This window comes from Chelonia mydas, chromosome 4 (assembly GCF_015237465.2).
Source record: "Chelonia mydas isolate rCheMyd1 chromosome 4, rCheMyd1.pri.v2, whole genome shotgun sequence".
In the NCBI taxonomy this organism is placed as follows: domain Eukaryota; kingdom Metazoa; phylum Chordata; order Testudines; family Cheloniidae; genus Chelonia; species Chelonia mydas.
The window spans coordinates 70,426,071-70,451,961 of NC_057852.1; the positions used below are offsets into that span (position 1 = coordinate 70,426,071).

A 25,891-nucleotide genomic window follows, 5' to 3' on the forward strand; every position below is an offset into this window, starting at 1 on the left:
TACTGAGTGGACAAACCCAGCTCCCTTGCTGATGGTGGTAATAAATGAATACTAAAGTACAGCAAAAAAAATGTGTTACAAGCTGTAGATAGTGTTCTTAGACCATCACAAAACATTCAAGATGGTTTTGAAAGAAACAATTAAAACATTTGTTACATGATGGAAAACAGCCCCCTATTATGAGACATAGATTATACCACCATCTAATGGGCAAGTTAGGTTGGACACAGGTACCTTTTTTGCTCCCCACAGCATGGCGCAAGCTTGAGTGAAGTTTAGGAACTGCTGTTCTAGCTCTGGCATAGAAAACAACAGCATTTCTAACTTTGGATACATAAAGAAAGCTAGCTTAGTTTATTTTAAAAAAAGTTTTATTAACCCCACGCAAACATTTATATTACTATTGAAAAACCCCTACATCAGTTTAATGCCAAAAAACAAATTTAATATCACTAATACTTGAAATATTATACTTAAGCCCTCTTCTCTTTAGATCATGCTGCTAGTTGGTCCACATTCTCTTCACTTCTGTTAGCTAAATGTGATTCAACAATCTCAGCAAAGAGGTTCCTCCTCAACAGGTTGTATGCAAGAGGTAACAGCTGACCAACAACCTTGTGAAAATACTGCAAATGATGGGGGGAAAGTAAGTGAGTGAGTAGTTTGGCAGACCGAATCATCATCATCATCTCTGACTATGAACACAGCCCCTAATTTATCATCTTCAAGAACTATTAACATCATACACAATGAGAGCCATCTACCTTTCCTCTGGATCTGGCAGGATTTAATAGAAGCTAAGGAACTATGGATAAGGTTGCTCCGGTCTACCCCCACCCCTGTTCAAAGTGACATTTGAAGTACATGAGGATAATTGAAGTGGCAAAACCCAAACTATGGCTTTTCACACTATTGTATACAAGCATTGTTATTTCTGGCCATCCAGTTGTAACTTCACTCTAGTAAAGGGGGTATCTGAGTTTTTACTTATCTGTTCTTAATATAGATGTGACAAAACAAGTGCTGCTATTTCCCATTAGCAAGGACAAAGCAAATTCAACACAATTTACTCCTTGGGGCATTCTGCCCTAAAAATTCCACACACACAGTATATAATCATGCCAGTTTCAATTATTTTGGTAATTCATTTCAAAATACCTGTCAGCAAATAAGTCTGTAACAATATAGAGAGACAAAAATTCCCCTAGAAGCTGAGACAAAAATTCCTATGACAACCCAGTTCCTGTTTCTCTGTCCCCTTTCTCGCCTCACCAGCCCAGCCAGGGGGCCAGACACCCACAACCCCTCCCCACAAGAGGCCTCCAGCCTAGATACCTGCACCCCCTTTCTCCCAGAGCCCAGCTGTGGGGGCCCTCTCCTTTCCCAGACAAAAACAGCCCAGGGATCCAGAGGGAGAAACAGCCTGATCCTCAGTCCCAGGGTTGCACAGAGTTTCCTGTACCCTGTCCTCTTTCCTCAGGGCATGCTGGGAACTGCAGTTGCCAGGATCCCTCTAGCTCCTTCCCCCTCCCCCCAGCCATGTCTTTATGTGCAAGCTGGGCTCTACTGGGTCCAGTGGACCCTAGTGGCAGCTAGCAGCACTGCAGCCCATTTCTATGCAGGGAAGGAAATTCTGCGCATGAAATGTCAATTTCTGCAAAATTGTGCAGTAGTGCAGAATTCCCCCAGGAGTAACAGTTGCACTGGCAAACTATAGTTTTGTTAAGTGAATGTGTGTATGGCATTTAACAGACAGACAAATAATGTGAAGCCCTGTCTCTGCTAGGATGTGCAAGTTAAATTATGGAAAGACTGAAAAACTGTTCACTACTTTAAGAACACTTTAGATATTCTCTAGCAATGTTTATGCTAGAACACTGTTAGTACCTGTGTAAGTATATGCAGAATCTGAAAGTCAAGCTAATATAATTCTGTAGCAGAACAGCACTAGTCTTTCAAGACATGTTAACTAGTAAACTAGACTGGAAGGTGTTTTTTTGGTTAGTTTCTTTCCTTCCCTTACCTCCAAGAGATATTGCAAGTTATGAAATACTTACAAACCACAAAGATCTAACTAAAGTAGCAATTTATTACTCAGTTTATGTAAGTAATGTGCAAGTGCTACACTACCTGACTAAAACACAGTTGCCCACCTTGTACCAGCAAAATTGTTGCCATTGCATATAGCTGAAGACAAAATTGCTGAGTCCAGTAAAGGCTGCAGCAACAGCAATTAGCTGTTTTACAATTAAACAATGTATGAAGGTACTGTACTAAAATGTGTATGTAAACATGCACTGGTTACAAAGATATCTGACTTTGTCTTAGTAGTAATGAAAATATATTTTCAAAAAAACAATGTTCGTTAGCCCTGGATGGAGAGTTCAGTGTTGGTGCTTGTCCTGTCTCTTGATGCAATAGTGACAGCTACTAGAAACTAGGGACATAATATTTGAATAGCTGGGTACAGAGTAAGTGAAAACGTTTACAACCATGTAGAGACATTCAATAGATCAACAGTTAAAGCCAAGTTCTCATATAATCACTGAGGTTTGAACTGGAAAGTGTCCTTTACTTAAGAAGGGAGTTGGGGGGGATGGGGAGTCTGCTTTCATTCAAATTTCTCTGCCCACTCCTAACAAATTTGTTTCACAAGTGAGAGAATGAGATTCTGCAATATCAGTCCTTATAAAATAGCAGAAAGTGGATTCTCTCAATACTAAATCAGTTTAACATTTCAGAGTCTGGGAAATGAATATGTACTTTGAATGGCTCTAGTACTTTCGGCGTCTTATCAGATACCAAGTAGTGCCTGGGTTTTTATTTTACACGCTAGCTTGGTTGAGGTGACTGGCACCCTATTGCTCCTTCCAGATATTGTAAAAAAAAACAAACAAAAAACAAAAACTCCTGCTGTGGCTGTACTGCTTCACCTGGACTGGCTCAAATGAACTGCAGATTAAAAGGATGAACACACCCAGGGTCAAGTTATTTTGTTAAATGAAGGTGTCAAAAAGTGTCAGAACACTATTTGATTTAATATTAATGTTTAATACTTTGTTTTCCCCCTACAATTGATGTTTAACTGCTGCATCTCTCTGGACAAAGCACAGACTAGTAACTTTCACTTCTTTCAAATCAATTAGCACAGTACCATCAGTATTTGGATGCAAAAAATCCCACTGCAGCAGATGGTTTTTTAAAAAAATCTAATAGGAAGCTTTTAAACTGGACAACTTCTGAGCTTAGTTTGTAGCATTTTATTTTACAAAGCTTGTATCTTGGAAATAAAATGGAACTGGGTAGTGTCCCTTAAACTGTAGCTTTCTGCATTTTATTAAGGAAAATTCTATCTGGTAGGCAAAATAGGTTATGTGGTTAATAAAACCAGGTGTGTCATGCATCACCCTTTCATGCTTATACCTAAGCTGAAGCTTCTTTCTTCTGAAGTTTAATTTTTGACTTATTACTAATTCTCAGTGCCCATCTATGAAATAGACGGCAGCAGATTATGCAGAACAAAGAAACGACTTTTTTTTTTTTTAAAATAAGAGTCTAGCCCTTAGGGCAGTGGTCCCCAAACTGTGGGGCAGGAAGGAATGTTGGGGGGGGGGGGGGGTTGGGAGGGGAGGGAGGAAGCAGGAGAGAAAAAGGTGCACAGCAGGGCCAGCCTCCATGGGGGCAGGGAGGGAGTTCCTCCCAACCCAGCTCTGGCCCCAGCGCAACTCTACCCTCATTCCTTCTCCATCCTCAGGCCAGCTCCGCCTCTTGCCCCAGCTCCTCCCACACCCCAATTCCATTACTGGTAAGAGGGTGTGACACACACACACACACGGGCACCACTGCCTTAGGGCTAGAAAAAAGTCAAATAATTTAGAAGAGATACTAATTTTGATGTTAATAATGGGCTAGATTTACAAAGGTATTCAGGTGCCTAAAGATATAGGTGCTTTTGTAAATCCCACCTATCTGCATCTTTAGGTGCCTAACTGGCCAATGACTTTATATATTGCCAAGTCGTGTGTACTATATTTGCTAAGTTAGTGATATTGGACAGCAAGAACACTCTTTCAAGCAACTTTAAACACCAGATGGCCTCATTGAATATGAGTAAGCTATTAGGCAACTACAAACTGAGGGCCTATTGTATCTTTGTTCTGTAACATAGCAACCAATGTCAACTTGAGGGTTTTTGGCAAGAATAAAGCCCCCCAAATTAATTCCTGTTCTACTCCTAAACACAACTTTAAGTGTATGTTTTAGTACTTACATGTGACCCATAGCAAAAGAGGTCCATTCCCAGTTCATACCCCATTCCATAATCACATTCATCATTAGCAAACTGAACAAAAGTGATCATTTCCTGAATGGGCGCAAAGGCTTTCAGTCTCTGGTCATCGCTAGGAGCATCCACAATGGCCTTACAAATTCTTTTAAGATTAGCTGTATTAAGAAAGAACGAAAGAAAGGTAAATTACACACTGATGTTATTTAAAATGTAAACTCATTCACTGCATCTGAATTAAGTATGTACCAACTTCGGCCATAGGAAGCAAAATGATCTTTTTCACTCAAGCAGCATAAAGAACCCTAGAATATGGGGTTACAGGAAAAGTGTCTGTGGTTTTGAAGTTGTAGGTGGAACCAGCTGAGAACTCACTGACTCTGGAACAGGGTTACTTCAGTTATTCTCAGAAGTTAGAGCAATACCGCAAGGTGCTGCCTCCTGAAGATTCAGTATACATGTTGAGTGAAGTCTTATGGCACTTAAATCTGCTCTTGTTTATTATAAGATGAAAAGTAAATTGTTTCCTCAGCAATATGTTTATAATGCAATCAGCTTCAATTGCTTTTTTCAGGAGAGTTTTCAGTATTTCACTGGACTGTGGTTTTCATCCAATTAAAACAAAATGTTGATGCAAACCAAAATTACATATTGAAGTGTTATGACAATAAAAGATGAGCTGTTTTCTGTTCCGCACAATATTGTTAATACTCTTACCTTGTATAAATGCAGTCTAGATTTTGCATCAGCCAGCAAAAGTATCTGAGTGCAACTTGACTAAAACAGAAGAAGGATCTGAACAAGGATCCTTTTAAAAACACATATATAACTAAAAAACAGTTTACCATTTGTTTCAGGGAGCTCTCTGTATCCAACATCATTTTTATCTACAGGCACAACCAGACCTGCTCCATGAAATGTCTTAGTCACTACCTGAATAAAGGAAAGAAAAATGGTATATCACGGTAAGAACACAGTAACATCAGCTACATAAGATGCCACCTTGCTCCCACTATACCATTGGCACATCACCCCCAACGGTCAACCAGACTATAACAAACTAACTTTGGGTCCTGGAGCCTGAATTTCCAGGTACTAAGTCACACAGTGTTCACTCTTGCCTCCAAATTTAATAAATTACAACCCCTGCAACATTTTACACCTACCCAACTAACTGTAAAGCCCACAGTGATGGGGCATTCTAATTGGTGGACGAGGGTGGGGGGAGCAGAGAGGGATTCTTACAATCACTGATGGAAGGCAATGCTAATCTAAATGCATGCCACAACAATTTGTTCCTTTTGACAGACTATACAACAAGCCACACTGCTACTGGCTCTTATCCCCTTATAGGCATTTTCAGTTTTGTTAAAAGAAAAATGACCACCAGGTCTATGTATGGCGCTATATCATATTTAAGTTTTTTCCAGTATCTCAATTTACTTTTAATATCAGTAGTCTTACCTTTCTAATGCGATGGCTGTGCCCTCTCTCCCCCGCCGCAGCAGCCCCCGAGCTCTTAAACCTTTATTAGGTGAGGAGGGGTGTGTCAGTAGAAAGACTGAGCAGTACTGACTTTATGAAGCCTATCATTTGGAAGATAAAAAACCTTAATACTTGAATCTCTATAGACAGTGGTATTCTTGTTCACTTCTATGCTCTAAAGCAGAGGTTCTCAAACTGAGCTCCATTCAGGTGGTTCACGGCTAGTTCCCTCTAAAGTGCGCACCTGGGTGCCCGCACACGCGACAATGAAGGGCCATCCACCTAATTAGTGCAGCCACGCAGGTGTGGCTCCACTATGTAGGTGCGTGGACCCTGGAGAAAAGACACACATGTAAGGTGAGGTGGTAAACTGGGGGGAAAAATAAGGGGTAGGTTGGAGGAGGCAGCGGGGTGAGAAGAGTGTGGGCGAGAGGAGGCGGGAATTTGGGCCATGCAGGGCTGCGGTGGCCAGAGAAAAAGGTGACTTTCCCCAGCTCCAGGGCTGCAGCTGCCGGGGAGAGACGGCTCTCCTTCCCAGCTCCAGCTTGGGGGCTGCTGCGGCTGGGGAGAGACCCCCACCCCTTTCCCAGCTCCAGCTCAGGGGCTGCTGTGGTGGGGGAGAGAGGGAGAGACACCCCCCCTCCTTTCCCAGATCCAGCTCGGGGGCTGCTGTGGCAGAGGAGAGAGAGCACATCCATCGCATTAGAAAGGTAAGACTACTGATATTAAAATATGAGTTGTGTGCTTTTATTTGTAGAACAAAAAAACCAATTATTATTAAGAGTTTTTTTAATATAGTGCTTTTATCCAAAGCACTTTACAATAGTTAGCTAGTGGTACAAACAACATTTGGAAAGATCATTAAGTGGTCCACCAAGACCCTCAGCAATTTGCAAGTGGTCCATGAAAAAAAAAAGTTTGAGAACCACTGCTTTAAGGGAATAATATCTGACCCTGGGTAAAGAGAGACCAGTACTTCATGCTATTCCAGAAGGCTTAGCTAGTTCTTTAGGTAATACCACTTGTTTTGTATGTTCTCTCCTAAGTACAGCATATTCAATTTGCCCCTTTTTTCTGCAGCTATGGGTGAATATCAGTTACCCCCATCACCATGGACAAACATCCTGACTCCCTCGCCTTTTCTTTTCAGTGTGCTCTTTAGTCTAATGGAGACAAGTTCTAAATTGAGCTAGAGCAAGAAACCAGGCTGTTTTACATTATTCCACATTTGCATTGCCATACTGTGCTGACTCAGTCTAAATAATCAAAATCCACGTGCATTGTTTCTCATTGGTCTGCCTCCACTTGTCGTGTCTTTTGCAAACTTGAAATCTCACTTGCAGTATCATCAAATTACTACCATCCCCTTGGTCCAAAAACTGAACCATCAGGTATGCTAATTTTAGCTTGTTTCCAGCTTGGTCAGCCAGCCTCACCTCAGTTCCTGGAAAAATCATGGAGCAGGTCCTCAAGGAATCAATTCTGAAGCACTTAGAGAAGAGGAAAGTGATCAGGAACAGTCAGCAGGAATTCACCAAGGGCAAGTCATGCCTGACTAATCTAATTGCCTTCTATGACGAGATAACTGGCTCTGTGGATGATGGGAAAGCAGTGGACGTGTTATTCCATGACTTTAGCAAAGCTTTTGATACTGTCTCCCACAGCATTCTTGCAGGCAAGTTAAAGTAGTATGGGCTGGATGAATGGATTATAAGATGGATAGAAAGCTGGCTAGATCGTCGGCTTCAAAGGGTAGTGATCAATGGCTCCATGTCTAGTTGGCAGCTGGTATCACGCGGAGTGCCCCAAGGGTCAGTCCTGGGGCCGGTTTTGTTCAATATCTTCATTAATGATCTGGAGGATGGCGTGGACTGCACCCTCAGCAAGTTTGCAGATGACACTAAACTGGGAGGAGTGGTAGATACGCTGGAGGGTAGGGATAGGATACAGAGGGACCTAGACAAATTAGAGAATTGGGCCAAAAGAAATCTGTTGATGAGGTTCAACAAGGAGAAGTGCAGAGTCCTGCACTTAGGATGGAAGAATCCCATGCACTGCTACAGACTAGCGACCAAGTGGCTAGGCAGCAGTTCTGCAGAAAAGGACCTAGGGGCTACAGTGGATGAGAAGCTGGATATGAGTCATCAGTGTGCCGTTGTTGCCAAGAAGGCTAACAGCATTTTGGGCTGTATAAGTAGGGGCATTGCCAGCAGATCGAGGGACGTGATCGTTCCCCTCTATTCGACATTGGTGAGGCCTCATCTGGAGTACTGTGTCCAGTTTTGGGCCCCACACTACAAGAAGGATATGGAAAAATTGGAAAGCGTCCAGCAGAGGGTAACAAAAATGATTAGGGGGCTGGAGCACATGAGTTATGAGGAGAAGCTGAGGGAACTGGGATTGATTAGTCTGCAGAAGAGAAGAATGAGGGGGTATTTGATAGCTGCTTTCAACTACCTGAAAGGGGGTTCCAAAGAGGATGGATCTAGACTGTTCTCAGTGGTAGCAGATGACAGAACAAGGAGTAATGGTCTCAAGTTGCAGTGGGGGAGGTTTAGGCTGGATATTAGGAAAAACTTTTTCACTAGGAGGGTGGTGAAGCACTGGAATGAATAGCCTAAGGAGGTGGTGGAATCTCCTTCCTTTGAAGTTTTTAAGGTCAGGCTTGACAAAGCCCTGGCTGGGATGATTTAGTTGGGGATTGGTCCTGCTTTGAGCAGGGGGCTGGACAAGATGACCTCCTGAGGTCCCTTCCAATCCTGATATTCTATTAAGAGTTTTTAATCTAATTTCTGCCCCTAAACACCCTTAGTCAAACTGACTTTTCCAAGAATTCTCAGAGCATGTGCCTTAAGGCAGTTTGCCTCAAAATAAAAAGAGGTCTAAGAGTTTCCTTGTTAAATAATGGAGGTTGATTTGACCTTGTCTAAAAGCTGAGGGAGTGCTCACCAGTGGCTTTATAGTGTTCACCTATTTTCTCTTTTTTTCAGTTAAGACACTGGTGGATATACTTTTATTTCAAGTTTACACATGTAACAGACACAGTTTTATATTACTTAATCTGTAGTACTTGGAAAATTGATCAAATTTGAGATTATCCCTTCCCCCATAGCAGGTATCCAGCTAGAAGTTCTCTAATCATGTTGGTAGCTTTTCTTCATTGGCCTACTGAAGATATACACATTAAAAATTGCTATGTTGTACTTCAGTAATTCTACAATTTATTTCCTTTGTGCAACCTTCAGTAAATGCCCGTTAAAAGTTAATGTTTGCTTTTAAAAATGGTAAATTTAATTGTAACATGATCCTCCCTTCACTGACAGAGGAGCTACACAGGCTGTTTAAGCAGCAGGTACTCTCTCAAAAGGAAAAAGCATTATTTCCCAATACTGGAAGTTTATATAGCTCTTAAAGAACAAAAAAAGGTGGACAGTTGGCTGGCTTACTTAGATGGGTCAGATCCTGCCATCCAGTAGCCATCAGATGAAGAATGATCTCAACACTACTTCTCCTTGAGCTAGTGGAAGATTGCACAGGGCATTTGGGTTTGGTTTTTTGGTAGTGTGGAGGTTGGAATATGTAACAGGCTGGCTTGCCTTTGGGCTGGAGAGCCTGGGGTTAAACCAGTGCTGATTACAACATGAGCAGAGCCCTGCGCAGATACAAAATTTGTATCCGCATCCAAACCACAAACATGGTCCACAGAGATAAAGCAATATTCACAGATTTGCAGGGCTCTAAAGATGAGGCTCATCCGAGAGGAATTGGATGATTTCAACTTAAAATGCAGCAGGAAATGTGTGAGAGAGAAGTAGCTGAGACTGCTGGAGCCAACAGGCATGACGGTGAGCTGGGGGATGCTCAGAAGACAGAATCCTGAAAAAGCCTGTAGCTGGCTGAAGGAGCTGCAGAAAGCAAGACTGGCTCCTGCAGAGAACTGTGAGCCAGCTCTAGGAAACAGGGCTGGGAACCCCCTTAACTAAGGGGAGAGAGACACTGAACTGGAGTTGCGGCCTGAAGGGCCAGTGTGTACTGGAGGACTGAATAAAACATTCCCCAGTTGGGATCCAGTTTAATCTTTGGACTGTGTAGAGTTTAAGGCACGCTGTGAAGGAGAAAACTGGGGTGGGGGCTGCACTAGCACACTTGGCCAGGATGGGGTGCTTAGGAGGCAATAAGCAGCCACTATGATACAGAGAGGTTTCCTGCAACACTACATGGCATAACATTTCATAGGAACGGTTGCCATCTATGATTAATAAATCGCTGAGTTAAGACTCAGTGACCAAACCAGCCATACAGGCATGCTAGAGCTCTCCTCCAAAATAAGTGTATACCAAACAACCATTTTAGAATAATGGTGACATCATATAATGTCCACAAGAGGACATTTACATGCTGTCTTGGCAATCTGGTAGCAGTGAGCCACTGTATGTAGTATTAGAAGTGGATTGAATTGATTTCCTGTACAGCTGAAAACTGTAGCCAACAGACTCCACCTTTCAGGCATAGGAAGGAACTAGGGGAGCAACTTTTCAGACTTTTTAGACAATATCACCCCTTAGTCAATGCCCAGAAGATTGCTTCATCTAAGTTTCTTAGCTGAATAGGACAGAGAAAGCTAAAGTGCATTAGTTTAGGGAGAGCAACTTTTTTATCTAGTTGGTCAGGAAAAAACCAAAAAACCCGTACTTTCTTATCTCTTTGTTTCATCTTCATGGTTTTCTGTTCCAGCGAATAACCCAATTCTTTTGCTGTTCTTGTAAGGTTTTCATCTATGTCTTTCAAAATACCACTTTTCTTTTTATCTGTCACTTCCTTAAGCTTTTTTGACAAAAACAATCTGAAACACAAAGGAAGACTCATTATACAGCAGGTCACCTTTCTCAGGATCTAGAAAGTTTTGGTTTTTTTTAAATTTATATATAATATATATTCTAGTCCCCTAATCTCTTAACCAAAAAATTGGCTAATCAAAGATTGTGTATGTGTATGACCATTTCATACAAAAGATAGCATGTTAAAGCTATTAGGTTACAGTCAAGCACTCAAAAATTAGGAAATGCTAGAATTAAGGTTGCCTGTATTGTCTTGAGCACATGTATTATGATGCAGTCTTCAAGTTATATGCTCATACTATTTCTACAGGACCTGCTCCTATAAGGTGCATAGGGGCCAGAGAGTGCATATTAACTGAGGCAGCTGTGATTTTTTTTTAAATTGTAATCATTCAATGAGTGGCTTCATGCCTTATTTGCTACACATCATCCAAAGCCTGACTTGAATGCAAAGTTATTCATTTTCTTCTGGTCTTTTCTACGATGCTTATCACTGCTGGCTCAGAGTGCCTCACAAACATTAACTTTTTTTCCTTCTCTCCCAGAGGTGTTGACAGCCCTTGCAGTTGTGAGTGCTCCTGAAAATGAGGCCCTAAGTGTCTCAGGCTGATTATCCAGAAAAATGAAGAACACACAACTGGTGTGTAACCTGACAAAATTTTTATTTAAGTGACTTGCTCATCATATGAAGTTGATGGCAGATGCAAGGCCAGAACTGAATTTTCTTATACTGCACTCACCTGCCTTAGCCACCGGAGAGTGGCAGCTTTTGTTGCTTCTGGAGGCTGAGCACATCGTACACCCCAGAGGCTCCTTCCGTTCCTCCAACACCCATCTCCCTCCTCCCTGTAACCCCCTCATCCTTCCCCACACGCCAGCAGTTCTGTTACCCGTTCTCCTCCTCCCCTCATACCAGGGTCCTTCCCCATTCTCCTCTCTGCCACATGCTAGGGGCTGTGTCCCCTTTCTCCCTCCATGCCAGGGGTTCTGGCTGCACCATCCATTGCCTCCCACCGCCATTATTATTCTTTGTCCGACAGACAAGTCATTCAAGATGTCACTATTTTATAACTGCATTGGCAGGAAAGGCAAGCTGAGATAGGGTATTCTTATGCTGGAAGGTGTTAATGGATGCCACCAACTGGTTTGTTTTATCTGTAGACACAGAGGTGGTTGAAGCTGCTGGGTCTGATAACCAGATGTCAGGGCACCACATGTCCCCCATTTTCCCTTTCAGCTTCCCACTTTAGTAGGGTTCTGCTCATCAATACATAAAACATTCAATTCTGAAATTTCAGAATTGATCAGATGTGGCATTCAAAAGTTAACACACTACAGCCAAAAGCCACTGAGCTCTCATTTTGCTCAGCCAACAAAACTATCCTGTCTCTTCCTGCAGTCCTCTGCCTCATCCTCTGTACTTGTTCTAACTTCTAGAGTTAATGAGGCAGGAGACAGACAGACAGCCTCATTCAGTACATAACCGAGATTCAGTCCCTGAGCTCCAGTTATCCTGTGCACTTAGTAAGGCAGAATTTGTGTGGGGGGAAAATATAGATAATACATGATCATGTAGAGACAGTATCATGATGCTCACAAAGGGGCCAAATTAAGGTTGTGAATGCAACCTTCATTTTGGCATTATCTCCCCTGAGTGCTTGATTGTGCAACCTAAAAGAATTTTTTTTTTTTTAAAATGTAGTTTTTGAATGTAGCTTCCTTTAAAAGGAAATGAAATGCAAATTCTATCATGCACAACTGTAAAAATTCTGCCATTATGCATTGCCACTAAGGTTTGAACCATGGATGTTCAGCACTGCGGCACAGACTTCTACAACTTGAGCTATGGGACTTTATTAGCTGAAAGCAGGAGAAGGCTATTTTCAATGAACCTGCCATTACATAAGGTAGAGATAGACACTCTTGGTTTAGTAAAATGTTCTGCATATGAATTCCTTTCACCATTGTGTTTCATCCCCCTTCAAAAGTTCATTTCAAAATGCAACCTGCAGTCATTCTGACAAGCAATTTTTATTTTTTTTAAATCATGGCTTCTGTTAATGCCTCTATCATCATTTTCTACTGAAATGCTCTGTTCCTACAGAAACAACACACTGGATTTTAAAAAGAAAAGCAACCCCAGCTATTTTAGTACAACCACAAAGTTCAAGGCTGATCAGCCAATTTACTCTGGGTCTAGTAATCTTATGAAAGATACCAATCTTTGTAGATGTTTCTCTAGTATTATTTTCAAAGTCAAAAACCCACAGAGGTGGGTGGGTGTGTGTGAGAGACACAGAAGAACAGAAGTAAAGGTATTTCACATTAGTACTTTTTTGTAGCTTAGAGGAAAACTAATTGCATTTAGTTATGAAACAGAAGTTGTAAACCTTACTTGACTGCAGCAAATACATTGTCACCAATTTGAGAAATTACACAGCTTTTCTTTGCTTCATTTGCACCAACCCATGCTGGAAGTTCGTCTGGCACATCCCTATAAAACAAAATGTATACAGACACTAGGGTTTTTCTCTTTAAAGTGAAGTTAGCATGCACAAGAGATGCTGAATGGAGTACTGGAGCCTGAAGTCTTACGTTTATCACTGGACAGTTAAAAGCACAGGCAACAACAATGTGAACCTCCCCTTACTTCCATGCGCCTTTGTAGCCCCCCCCCCCCGCACCACACACACACACACACACTTCAGTCTCCAATCTTTGCCTCTCAGAGAATGCCACTTAGAATAACGATTAATTAGTCACTGCAAACAGCAGAGACCACCAAGAGCATAAATTCAGTATTGAATCACACTAGATTCACATGCACAACTTTAAGTATTTGAATACAGAATAATTATACCAGAGCCACTTCTTTAGCTGGAGCAGCAGAGAGATCTTGACAAGAAGTGGCTCTGTGCAGAAGAAATAAGGCAGAAGCATATATTTCCAGAGTTGCTGGGTACACTCAAGTATAGAAAAGGAAAAACAAAAACACACAGTTCTCTTCCCCATTATCCAACCCCAGCAGCAGATAACCATTTGCACCAGAACATCATGGCAATAATTAAAAACATCATTACAATTAAAACAGGGTTTGTTTGGGTTTTAGATAGTCTTTAACACTCATCACCAGTCCTTTCAATACATTTTGCCCTATAATGTTAACTACTAAAAATGACAACTAAAGTGTCATCTATCTGATGGAAGGGGGTAAGAAGTAGAGGTTCTATCATTTGACAACAGCGCAGAGTTCTTACACTACACACATAAATGGAAATGGAGAAAAAGATACACACATTTATTATAGGAGGACCATATATAAAATGTAATACCTGAAATATCCCATGTGATATTGAGTTTTGCTATCCCCAGCAATTATAGTCTGAAATTCAGGAGGGTCATAAAAAAACCTCCAGTGAAGGTTGAAGTTCAGATCTGCTGATTTTGTTTTTTTGTGTTTTCCAGCAAGAATATCATATGGTCCAACTAGCTGAAGGCCAATACTTGATATGAGTGCTTCTGAAAAACAAAATGATCAACTATCTGACATTTTCTTGTGCATGCAGAAAGCAAGATCTCAGCCATAAGGCATTTCCATTTCTAAATGGAAAGTTGACATGAACAAAACTGAAGCTGTGCTTATTATAGCACATTTCAAATTCATATTGCTTAGGTATCACACGGCAAGTCTAAAAGCCAAACAGTCAGACCTCAAACTCATGTTTATTCTCCCTCATACAAGGTACTCTAACCTGTGCATTTAAAGCTTTTAGTACTCCGATTCAGACAGCTTTCTTTCCACAAAGATATATTGCCCTAATACTTTTTTTTTCTTCTCCAAAATAACCTGTTTTTATCTGCCTCTAGCAATCTCTGCTGATTTATTTTAAGCTGTTGTTTCTAGACCAAAACATCTAGAAACAGTCTGTTTTAGGAGACAGATTTTTCCCAATGCCCCAAACATCCCCTAGCTGACCTGAAAAAATATTTATGAAAAAGCGGCATGTCTGAAAGCTAACAAGTAAATCCTAAACATTAAAAATAAATTTACTCATTGTTTTCAAGGTCAGATTCTTAAGAGTGTTCCTGAATTAATCTTAACTTCTTCACTCTCAAACAGGTCCATTACTTAACTATCCGCAAACTGAAGCAGACAAACGCATGCACACACACACAACTTTAAACAGAGATGTATTTTGTAGTCTATGATACACTTTTTGTCCAGCCTAAAGTTATACCAAAGTTGGGGAAACACTAGCCTGTCTCTAAACTGTAAAAATCATTCTAAAAGCTTCCCACTTGCCTTTGCCACTAAAAACTGCCTTCAGATTGCTTCTGAAAACTCAAGTTAAGCCATACAGCATGCAGAAGTCCTCTTTTTTTTGAACCCACCACTTGGCTTGTCAGGCTTCAGCTCCTCACAGAACTTCCAGAACTGATAAAAGTCTTCAGGCATCCTGAGCTGATAGCAACTTTCTACTTCTTGACGCAGCTGATCAGGAACATCTGCCTGGTTGGACCGTCTCTTCTTGACTTCTTTAGTTTTTTCACACTGCAAGTAAACAGCAACGAAATGCACATTTTCATGTTAATTCAGGGGAGGACCCTCTGTTGTACTGGAACAAAGGGCTTAGGTCCTACGAATCTGGAGCGCAGGAGAGGGAGCTCTTTGGGGATTAAAAAGGAGTTTTACGCACTGGCACGGAGGGTCACATGCTGAATGTGACCGGTTTTAGGTTGGGTGCACGTTTCCAGACGCAGACAGAGGGGGTCAAGGCCACGCTGACGGTAATGGCTGCAGAGGACCTGCAGGAATAGGTCTAATGGACTCCGGGAAATTCTCGTCGCGCCTCTGTAACCTCGTCACAGCCCCTGGCAGGGCGCCTGCCCCCGAGGGGCGCGGGAGACACCGGGAACACCGGCCAGCCCTTGGCGAAGCGGCCAGCAGGCGGGGGCTCCCCGCCTGGCCCAGCCTGGAGCCGAGGCCTGGCCGGTTAGCCCGCCCCGCCGCCGCGCCCCGTGTCCCCGCCCCGCCGGTGGCAGCGCGGCCCGCGACAAGGCGCCGGCGGGGCGCGTCACCGAGACTGCTCTGAGCAGCGACCGCGCCAGGGCGAGGACCCAGGAGCCCGGTCTGTGGCCGGCCAGTGACCGCCGCCGCCTCCTCACAGCGCGGCGCCCGCGGGCCGCTCCCCCTGGGCTGTCCCCGCGCGGAGCAGGCCCGGCTCCCAGCCGCCCCGGGGCAGGGCTGCCGCAGCTCGCCGCCCTCGGCCGGTACCTGCTCCCCGGCGCGGGGTCTCCGCTTCCCGCCTCCTGTCATGTTTCTGCCGGCAGCATCCCGCCCCGCCCCCGCCCCCGCCGGGCACTTCCGAGGTCACGGCCGGGTGACGTCACCGCGTCGGAGCGCGAGGGCACCGCCCCTGCCTTGCGGAGTCCGGGGAAGCCCGGCCCTGCCTTTGGTCTCCGCCAGGCGGCGCTGCGGGGTTCAGGGCAGAGGCTGGGCTGGGTTGTCGCTCGCGGTCCCTTCCCCCTCTGCAGCTTTAGGGGTCTGGGAGTCCCACACCCCAGGTACAGGTTTGAAAACATTATTTCTTTCCCCGTTTTGATTTTCCATCTATAATTTAATTCAGCTTTTGTCATGTCCCCTCTTATTCCACTTTCAAAGGGAAAGAGGGGGATTATTTACATTAGCATGTGCTCACTGCACTTCTCTGAACCCCCGCCAATTCTGCATGGCTAGTTTTAGGAAAATGTGGCCATCTTTGCACCTTCCTGAGAGTTGTGCCGTGGATAGCTTAGGCACGGCCCACAAGCAGTCCAATACATTCTAAAATGTATTTTCCTACCACATTATAAAGCTGAGAGATTTTAGTTCCACAGATATCAGAAAATTCAAAGTTTTGGTCTTCACAAAAGCCCTCTTCGGTTAGCTATTGCCTCTGTTTTTGTTGGGGTAGTTAAAAAAGCACTTGGGCCTTAAGTCTTGTGTATTTGCATATGTAAGATATATATGTGCCATATAAGTGTTAAGCCTCAAAATGCTTTCCATAGGGTCATCGTCCCCATTGTCTAAGTGGGGAAATGAAGTGAATTGCTCAAGGAGATTAGTAGAACCAGAACTTCATTAGCTCTTGGGTGGATTTACCCAAAGAGTTCAGTGGCTGAACCAGGAATAGAATCCCCATCTCCTGCCTCCAAGGCCAGGCCCATGTCCACTGTAGCACACTGCCTCATTATAAAGAAAAAAAAAGTGGAGGAGTACAATTCCTCTGCATTACATTTTCCAATCAGTGTATGACAACAGGAGGAGAGAGTGTGAGACAAAGACCAGCCTTCCCTCTGAAGCACCTGGCATTGGCCACTGTCGGAAGACAGGATACTGGGCTAGATGGACCTTTGGTCTGACCCAGTATGGCCATTCTGATGTTCTTAAAGTCTAGTCTAGAACTCGGGAGATCCAGGTTCATTTCCCTGCTTTGCTAAAGGCCTCTTGTATGACTAGTCACTTTAGATGAGTCACCTAGGGTCTCTGTGCCTCAGCTTCCCATCTGTCAACTAGAGATAGTACTTCCCCTACCTCACAGGACTGAGGCCAGGATAAATACATTAAAGACATTGTGAGAGGTAATAAGTACCAAAAGTACCTAAAATAGATTGAATGGGCTGTACTGAATGATCATTCAGCACCATCTCTGGAAAGCAACTTGTTTTTGGGGCAGCCAGTCAACAAGTGTTAGTGCCATCTGTATCAATCAAAATGCTCTCATCTCTAGAATCCCAGATTCAAAGAAGAATATCGATTTTATATGGATAGAATCTGGGGAGGAGTAACAATGCGATTATGGCTTTTACTCACTGAGGCTGAGGAGAGATTATTAAAGATGAATCGGTTGTAAAGTCTAATTATTATATCTTGTTCATGAGGATAAGTCACAAAAACATTTTAAATGCAAGTACAGTTAAAGAATAATTCACAATCTAAGAAAATGCCATTCATAATAATCTGATGTAGCGCAAGATTTAAGGGAATGAAATTTGTATTTTTTTATTTATACTGATTCAGAAATGATTATTGGCAAGATAATTGATCTTATAGCAATATTGAAAACCTTTGTACTGAATCCTACTCTGCCTGGTCAGTCTGGAGCTTTTGCTATTAAGTATCAGTACAGTAACAGATTCCAGTGAGGGACAATTCACATTCACAGGAGATGTGAAGATACTGAAACCAAAAGGAGGAGTTTCTATTAGAAACTACTACATTGTTCAAAATAGCCTTTAGGAAGTCATTCTTATTAAAAACATTTAACTAGGAATCTGTTTCTTTTCACTGTATCATCTTGGCTGAGATCAGTGATATGTGCCGAGAAGGGGGAAAGAAAAAAAAAAAAAAGAGAATTTGCATAGTACACAGCATTGGGGTTTGATAACTTTGGATGCGAGTTAACACAATTCTATGCTACAATTGCGTCTTTCCCTAAAGATCATTACAGCAGGTTCTCTGGAGAAACCTTTCAAGAGTTGAGAAGGGCCTGAATCAAACCTTTGCCTATGACTGTTACTGAATTTGGTAGATCTGGGGTCGTAATCCAAACTCTGATCTGAATTGTGTATCTGCATGCTATTTCATTAGTTATCCCCCATACTTATTTGGTTTCCAGGTCCTGTAGATCCCCCTCTTAGGCTGGAGGGGGGGGGGGGAATCCTTTAGCACTTCCCGGATCCCAATAGGATCTTTGACTTGGTGAAAGAAATCTGAGGTGGTGGATGATCCAAGTTTCCTCTTAACATTTCTGCCGTGATGTTTGAGTTTGTGCAACCTTGGAAGAAGCACCGAATCGCATGGCTCTCTGACATAGCAACTAAATTGTAGTTATATTGCCAGGAAGTTCTGTACTGGTGGCTCTCCAGGGACACACATTTAAGAGGGGCTCCCAATGTGGAGAGGGCTCTGTAGGATGTAGTAAAACCAGAGCTTCATTAGCTGTTGGGTGGATTTACCAAAAGTGTTTGGATTTTGTTATATGTATCCTCTATACCTCTTCCTCCCAACATGCAGGCCTCCAGACTTACTGAGGACCATGGGGGACAGGAACATGGAGGAGTATAACCTTCCCACATTCCATGTGAGGAGTGACAGAACCAAACAGGGAACTTCCCTCTGCACATGGGTATAGGGAGTGTGACCTGTCCCTCTGCCATTGCCAAACCCAAACCCCTTGAATCTTGGAGAAGGGGTGGGGGATCAAGTGTCCAGTTTTGAATCAGATTTTTATGGCTACGGAATGCATCTGTTCAAAGAAATAGCTGCTGCTTTTCTTTTGCCACAAGAGGGAGCCATTTCAATTCTTGTAAGGGATTAGCAAATCAAAAAAGTTTAAAGACCTGAATACAAAAAGATATTTTGACAGGTATTTAAGACAGGCAGATGGGTTTCCATCTGACACATTCAGAAGGTTTCCTATTGCCTTTAAACAAAAATAGGCAATTTAATCTAATTTCATAGTCATATGCTTAGATTTTAAAAAGTGCCACTAGAAGAACTAAAGCTATTTAAAAAAAAAAAAAAAACCCACCAACCTTAATTTGTTTAGTTAGCTTTCATTGTACTGCCAGAATATGTATTTACAAACACGCAAAATGAAATAAGATGTCTTGAAAGATAATACAGTTTTTTAATGAAGACCTGCCTGGTAATCAAAAACTGTACAAAGTAGGGAAATTCTGCTACTAGGATTGTTATTTAGCAAAAGAATTTTTATCTTTGCAGGGCAATTTCACATTTTCAGTTTCAATGGAGTTCTTCCTCTCCCTTCCACTGCCCTGGTCTGATATCAGTATAAGAATAAGGGAGGGACTTGGAGATAGTCATTGTCAGAGACTAGACTGGTCTCCAGGATGATTGTGAGTGAACATTTCTGATCCAAAGGAACAGTGCTTCTGCTGAGTCACCACATCACTGCTCCTCACACTGACCTATCATTTTGGAACTCTGCCCATCCTCCTCTGCAGCAGACTGTATAATTCCATCTGAATAAAGAAAGCAAGCACAGAGGAGGAGGAAAAAAAAAAAATGATGTCATCCTGAAAGAAGATTCATCAGGATACTGTAAGACATCTGCCCATGGAAAAATTTAAGATTGAAGCTGACATTTCAGATTGCCTTATTTTAAATATTTAAATAGAAGAACTCAAATAGAGATGAGAGGAAATATGTTTATCTTTCATTGTGAAGGTTTGCATGTTCATATGCACACTTTGTTCTGAGTTATGTATACTGGTTGGTATAAGTTTAGCATCCACTTTGGCGACACCTGTAATCACTAGTCTGCACCAAGCGTATTACTCAAGAGCAGTTAACTCACAGCTCAGAATTACTTGTATATTTCCTATAGGCACAGCATTCTGATCCAAAAGATCTACGCTGTCATTTAAATCAAGGACCTGGAGCAAAGCCAAATCATATGGGAAAGTGTGGTCTGAAGTCCTATTATTTTAGGATTTTGAAGGGAGAAAGTCATATTTAGGTATAAGTTCACTCCCAAACCAAAGTCTTGCCTCTGCTCTGATCCAAATAAATAGAGAAACATATTTTGATCACACCAAAAAAAGTGAGTCTCTGAATAGCCTACTTCTACAGCTACTTTGTTCTTATAAATTCATGACTCTGTTTAAAAGGATCTTTGACTCCTGATGCTTGGAGAATTGCCATTAAGTGAAGCCTTTACCAGTTGCTGCTAGGGGAGATGGTTACAAATGCTAATACACAGCACAACACCATGCATATGACTAACGTTACTAGAAAGCAGGCATGTATACAATACACTAAAGGCACTAGTCAAAACCAGTTCAGCCATGTGTCCAGGGCCATATCTACACTTACCGGGGATCAGCTGCTGCAATCGATGTGCTTGGGGTTGATTTAGCAGATCGAATGAAGACCCGCTAAATTGACTGCAGAGCGCTCTCTGGTCAACTCCGGTATTCCACCGGAATGAGAGGAGTAAGGTAAGTCAACGGGAGAGCGTCTGTCGACGCAGCGCTGTGTAGATACTGCAGTAAGTCGACCTAAGCTATGTCAACTTCAGCTACGTTCACCTAGCTGGAGTAGTTTAACTTAGGTTAAACTACGAGAGTAAGTTGGACAAGACCTAAATCTCCCATGAAGGATCTCAAGGTCTGTGTGTAAGATTCTGCTCCTGAGAGACAGTTTTCTCTTATGTAGCCAGTTTTTTGGCATGGAAGCAGAGGCTGCATTCTCCTCCCCTTGAGAAAAGTAACACTTGAAAAATTACATGCAAGTCTCGCCCATCTTTATTTCTAATGAGATCATTAGAAATTTCTGTGCCTGGCAATTTGGCACACGATGCATTTTTCATTCATGAATGGTTCTTTGCTCATTTGTGTGCATTGTACCTCTGTCTTCATCCTTAGCTTATTCCCAACCTACACTCTTCTCTTCATGCAAGACAATCAAGTACTTATATAGAGTGATACAAATGCATTAACTAGAAATGTGTGATGTTATTGACATGAACTGTGATCGTATAGCCAAATCTCCTACAAAGGAGGTCAAGTAAGGGGTCTATGGAAAGGTTGTAATTTGCTGGTTATGATTATGCTGTCTGTATGTGTGTATCATTTTTGTATTTGAAGTTACGAATATTGGCTATGTACTTGTATTTCAATGTGTTTGATTCTAAGTAGCATCAGTGAAGCATTTGGTCAGCTTCTTGAGAAAGGACTATTCTGAGTAAGTGCCCAATCAAGAAACACTTAACTAACAATGGACTTTGGGAGACGCTAATCCACATCTGAGCTTTCCTGGGTATGTTCAAACTAACATGTAAACAATGGCATCAGCCTGCAAAAAGCTGAACCATTCATGGACATGTGACTTGCCCACGAGGCTACAAACTCCATCTTGTTGCTGTGATTTTGCACAGACGAATAGAGGGGTTTCCGCCCACAAGGGAGAGAAAATAGAAGGCCCTGGAAGCCTCTCCATTTTGTCTTCAGCCCGCTCAAGAGATGCCTGAAAGAAACTGAAACAAAGGACTGACGCTATGGGGGTGAGAGTGAACCCAGGCTGAACCCAGGCCATAAGCCACAATGTTGGTCTGAAAAAGATTGGACCCAGACTAGGAAGAAGTCTAGTTTGTGAAAGAAGCTTATTGGGACATCTCTAAGGGTGAGATTTACCTGTGTTCAGTTTCCTACTGTATTAGGCTTTGACTTGCGTGTTTTGTTTTATTTTGCTTGGTAGCTTACTTTGTTCTGTCTATTATTACTTGGAACCACTTAAATCCTACTTTTTATACTTAATAAAATCATTTTGTTTAATAAGTTATTACTACCTGGGGGAGCAAAACAGCTGTACATCTCTCTTTCAGTGTTCTAGAGGGCAGACAATTTGAGTTTACCTTGTATAAGCTTTACACAGAGTAAAACTGATTTATTAGGGGTTTAGGCTCCCAGAAAGACTGAATACTGGGTGCTGGGAAAGTCCCTGTTAACTGAAAAATGCCTGGACTAAGTAAATCTTAGTTTCTGTGCACTGCAGGGGGGCGTGGCCCAACCTCTTGGTCTGTGCTGTAGCTGACTTGACTGTTTAACTCAGCAAGACAGGAGTGCAGGGAAGCCTTCTCTGGCCCGGGTGTTTGTTCTCAGTGGTATCTCAGCACATCTAGTGACAGTCTTGAGGGAGCTTGTTTCCAAACCCATCACAAAATGATGGATTGAAATTACTCTTCTTTTCATCAAAGTAGTAAAGTGACCTAACAGTGAGATTTTAGATTGTTGAATAGTTTCTCCAATTAAAGCGGTGGGCACTCCATCATGACAGCTTTTAAAAGCTAGATTGGGCAAAGCACTTTATATATGCACAAACTGAAATGTAGCCTTTGTGGTTCCATGCATAAACCAGAACTCAGGCATAGGTGCAAACCAAGAAAGCAAGTGACAAAACCAAGATATTGAACCTACATCTTACACAGAAGTTCGTCTGACTAGAGTATTTTTACCATTAATGGTTTGTTCTCGTAACTTCATGGATTGTCAGGTAGCATGTTTCAGACACTTGATAGTACTTTCACCTCAAAAACCAGCACAATTGGTGCCAGATTAACAGCTTTAGAGTCTGAAATCCTCTGCATAAAACAGGTGTAGTATGGGCAGGAACAGTGCATGCTTCCTCTCATTTTCATACCCCCGGCTCAACCCTGTTCTGGAAGGACCGCCTGTAGAGTGAGCGGATAATTCAGTTTCTGTGCATGGTAGATCATTGGACTCTCTGCTGGCACATCCCATTAGGGTGAAAGTTCATGCCCATTTAGAGAGAGACACCTATCCACTAGGAACCAAATTGAGAATGCTGATTTGTTTCACACAGATGAGATCACCCAACACCCATTGAAGGGCTATGACTCATTTCCAACCTGGGCTGGATTGAGCCAGTTATCTAAAGGTCAAAGATTACATGCATCTATTTCCACTAATTTTATTCAGTCAAGTAATTCTACTGTAGTCCAGGGGAGTAGTCAAGTGACTAAATGAAGCAGGAATTGGTCTGAATCCCATTACCAATCCCTGAGCCATCCACTGCTCCAGAGATTTTCTGTCACCTTGTACTTATTCAAGAGCTTCTTTAAATACACATGTGAATTTACTGAACTTCGAGATTCAGCAAGTTTACAGTTTTAGTTAAACCACTCGCAGTAATAATTGTCAATGTACTTATTGTCTGAAAGGCTCCCTAAATTCCAACACATTTACTATCTAGTTTAGTGTAAGCAATCCAAATACTTTTAGCAGCCTCCATAAGAATCACATTCCTTCCAAGATTTCTTACCTGCCCCCCATGAGTGAAAAGTGAATTGAAAGTAACAAGGAAAAGAAATGGTAAGCTGGATTTTGACTAAGTCTCATCGGCAGCACTAAAGTGTAATCTTACCTTTACACATGAACAGAAATGCAAAGTGATGACGGAAACAATGCTTTCAAAGTTCCACCCTAAATTGTTTCCAACAGAGTAACAAACACACCCACGTTGACTTATCTCTGGACCCACTGAAGTCAGTGAACATTTTTGAAAGTCACACCCTTAGAAGCTGGAAGTAAGGACATGTCTGCTAGACTTCCAAGGCCAAATTTATCCCTGGTATAACTGCCCTAATCCACAATTTTCTACATGCAGAGATCTAAAACATAGAAGTTTTAAAACACACATAGATTACTTACACTCTTCTACATTTGTTTTAAAAATGTTACAGATTTCAAAACAAATGTTTCCTTCTCTTACTAGTATTACTTCTTCGAGACAATGAAGAAGGACTCCACATTTCACCAGCATGGTCTTATTAAGTAAACTTTGCTGTCTGTGCCAATATCACCTGTTTTTTTAGAAGTGCCGAGAATGCACAGCTCTTACTGGAGTCAGTGGGATTTGTAAGTGCCCAGTAACTGTTCCGCAGCAACTGCCAGCAGGGGTAGCAGCTTTGTAAATGCTAACGTAGACGAGGCACAGATTCTGAGCAGGTTTGCGTGACCTGATGGTAAAACAAGACACAAGCTTTTCCAGATCGTTGTGGGTGTCAGCACCTGTCCTTATGCACCGGTGCTAGCAGTTTTTGAAATACCAATGATAATAATAAATCATCAACAGTTATATTGCAGTAGCACCTGAAGGCAAGGTTGGGCCCTATTTTGCTAGGTATTGTACAAACACAACCTTGCCCCAGAGAGATTACAATCTGCCAATATAGATGCACACTAGAACGCAGTGGAAGCTGTAGTTAGACAGCGTTTAGGTGTTATCATCAATTTGTCACTAACTACTCTGAACAAAGATAGGCAATTGCATGGGGATAAAAACACCTGAACTGTACCAATGGAGAATTAGAGGGCGGAATTTTTCAGTGTGGACACGGAAGAGTCAGAGCTCAAAACAAGATATTGTTACGAGAGATGGACCAAAGCTAGAACCCATTTATCAGAAACTTTTATGCTTTGTCTGGTTGGGTAACACTGAGACATAGATCCAGACTGCCTCTGGTTTTGGTTATGTAAACCAGACCCATTTTCCTCCTAGTTTTGCCTGTCCTGGTCCTCACCTCCCTTTATTCCCCAAATATTAGTTCTCTCTCAGATAGGAATGATAACTGGGAAGTTCATCAAATGTTCAGGCCCCAACATTTGACCTGAAAATAACCAAAACATCATCTCCTTCTGTGGCTTTTTAGATACTGCTTTCCCAGAAACAGGAAAATAAAGTTCTCTATATTAATTCCTGTCACAGGAGTGAATTTCACTTTTTGTGCAAGTAGCGCCACTCCCCTCAAACAGAGCCCAAGAAGGTTCATCTCCTTTCTAGGCATAAACTCTAAATGAAACATCCCCATCTCCTAGATACAAACCAACTCCACCTTAAAGATCTCACCATTCTTCTGCTTAAAAAGTCCTCCTTGTCTAGCAGTCTCAGAAGAACAACAACATCTTTCCCCCATCAGAGATGGAGCTAAATGCAACTTAGCCTCATGTTTTCCCTATGTTATGGGTGTCAGATGCAGCTGGGAGATTAATGAGTCCCAGCTGCACCTGCTCCCTAGTAATCTAACCCCCTCATGTCAGGTTCACAACCCCAGCAGATGTGATGGGAAAAATGAGATTTGGGAACTTGGATCCACTTGAGAGGCCACTTCCCACAGACTTCCCAGGACCCAGATAGACAGTATACCCCACCAAGGCCACTTTTTTCCTTCTCCAACTTTCACCTCTTTCCCTTACTCTCTTCTTTTCTCTCTCACTTTCTTGTTCTCTTTCATGCTGTCTGTAAGTAAGGAGAGAAAGGTAATTTAACTGCTTCTGCAGAGATTTCTTCAATTATGGATAGGTTCCTTCCCAGACTAGAGGGCTAGTGTAACAATAATAGTCACAGAAAATCTATTGTGGCTGGAGAGCTAGAAAGTCTTTACTTTCTGACTAAAAAGAGGCAACGCTGGCCTAACAGAGGTTGGACACACTGCTCTTATTGATTCTGTGATTCTGGCTGAGGTGATTCCAGCTAGCTCTGCAGAATGAATTAAGGAAAATAAAATGAAGGAAGCATTGAGCACAACAAACATAGGATGTGGCTAGGATGTAGGAGTCATAGAAACTCTGTTATTGAATGACATATGCTAAGTGCTTATGAACTAATATACCAGGATTTCACTGTTTAAATAGATAATATGCCTTATGAAAGTAATCTGATATATTTCAAATATATTCTAAAATTTTCTATTTTTAT

At 42.1% G+C, this 25,891-nt stretch overlaps 1 protein-coding gene and 1 long non-coding RNA gene across 5 annotated transcripts; one reads left to right on the forward strand and one right to left on the reverse strand.

Moving 5' to 3' along the window:
• Positions 1-353: 353 nt before the first annotated feature.
• On the reverse strand, positions 354-25,152 carry LOC102942329 (histone PARylation factor 1). 4 transcript variants are annotated; one of them, XM_037897529.2, is made up of 9 exons: positions 15,884-15,926; positions 15,306-15,414; positions 15,001-15,160; positions 13,941-14,127; positions 13,004-13,102; positions 10,463-10,613; positions 5,131-5,218; positions 4,271-4,443; positions 354-626 (listed from the first exon to the last, which is right to left on the reverse strand). In XM_037897529.2, the coding sequence occupies exons 3-9, from the start codon at positions 15,062-15,064 to the stop codon at positions 495-497; spliced, it is 894 nt and encodes a 297-aa protein (XP_037753457.1). In that variant the 5' UTR covers positions 15,065-15,160; positions 15,306-15,414; positions 15,884-15,926; the 3' UTR covers positions 354-494. The 4 variants fall into 4 exon arrangements, with proteins under 4 accessions (XP_037753457.1, XP_043401922.1, XP_037753455.1 ...); XM_043545987.1 differs by lacking the exons at positions 15,306-15,414; positions 15,884-15,926 and adding an exon at positions 25,043-25,152; XM_037897527.2 differs by lacking the exon at positions 15,306-15,414 and having other exon boundaries at positions 15,884-16,028.
• Positions 4,438-14,100, forward strand: LOC119566112. Its single transcript, XR_005225160.2, has 2 exons — positions 4,438-5,250; positions 11,154-14,100. It is a non-coding gene; the product is annotated as an uncharacterized LOC119566112 (long non-coding RNA).
• Positions 25,153-25,891: the final 739 nt, after the last annotated feature.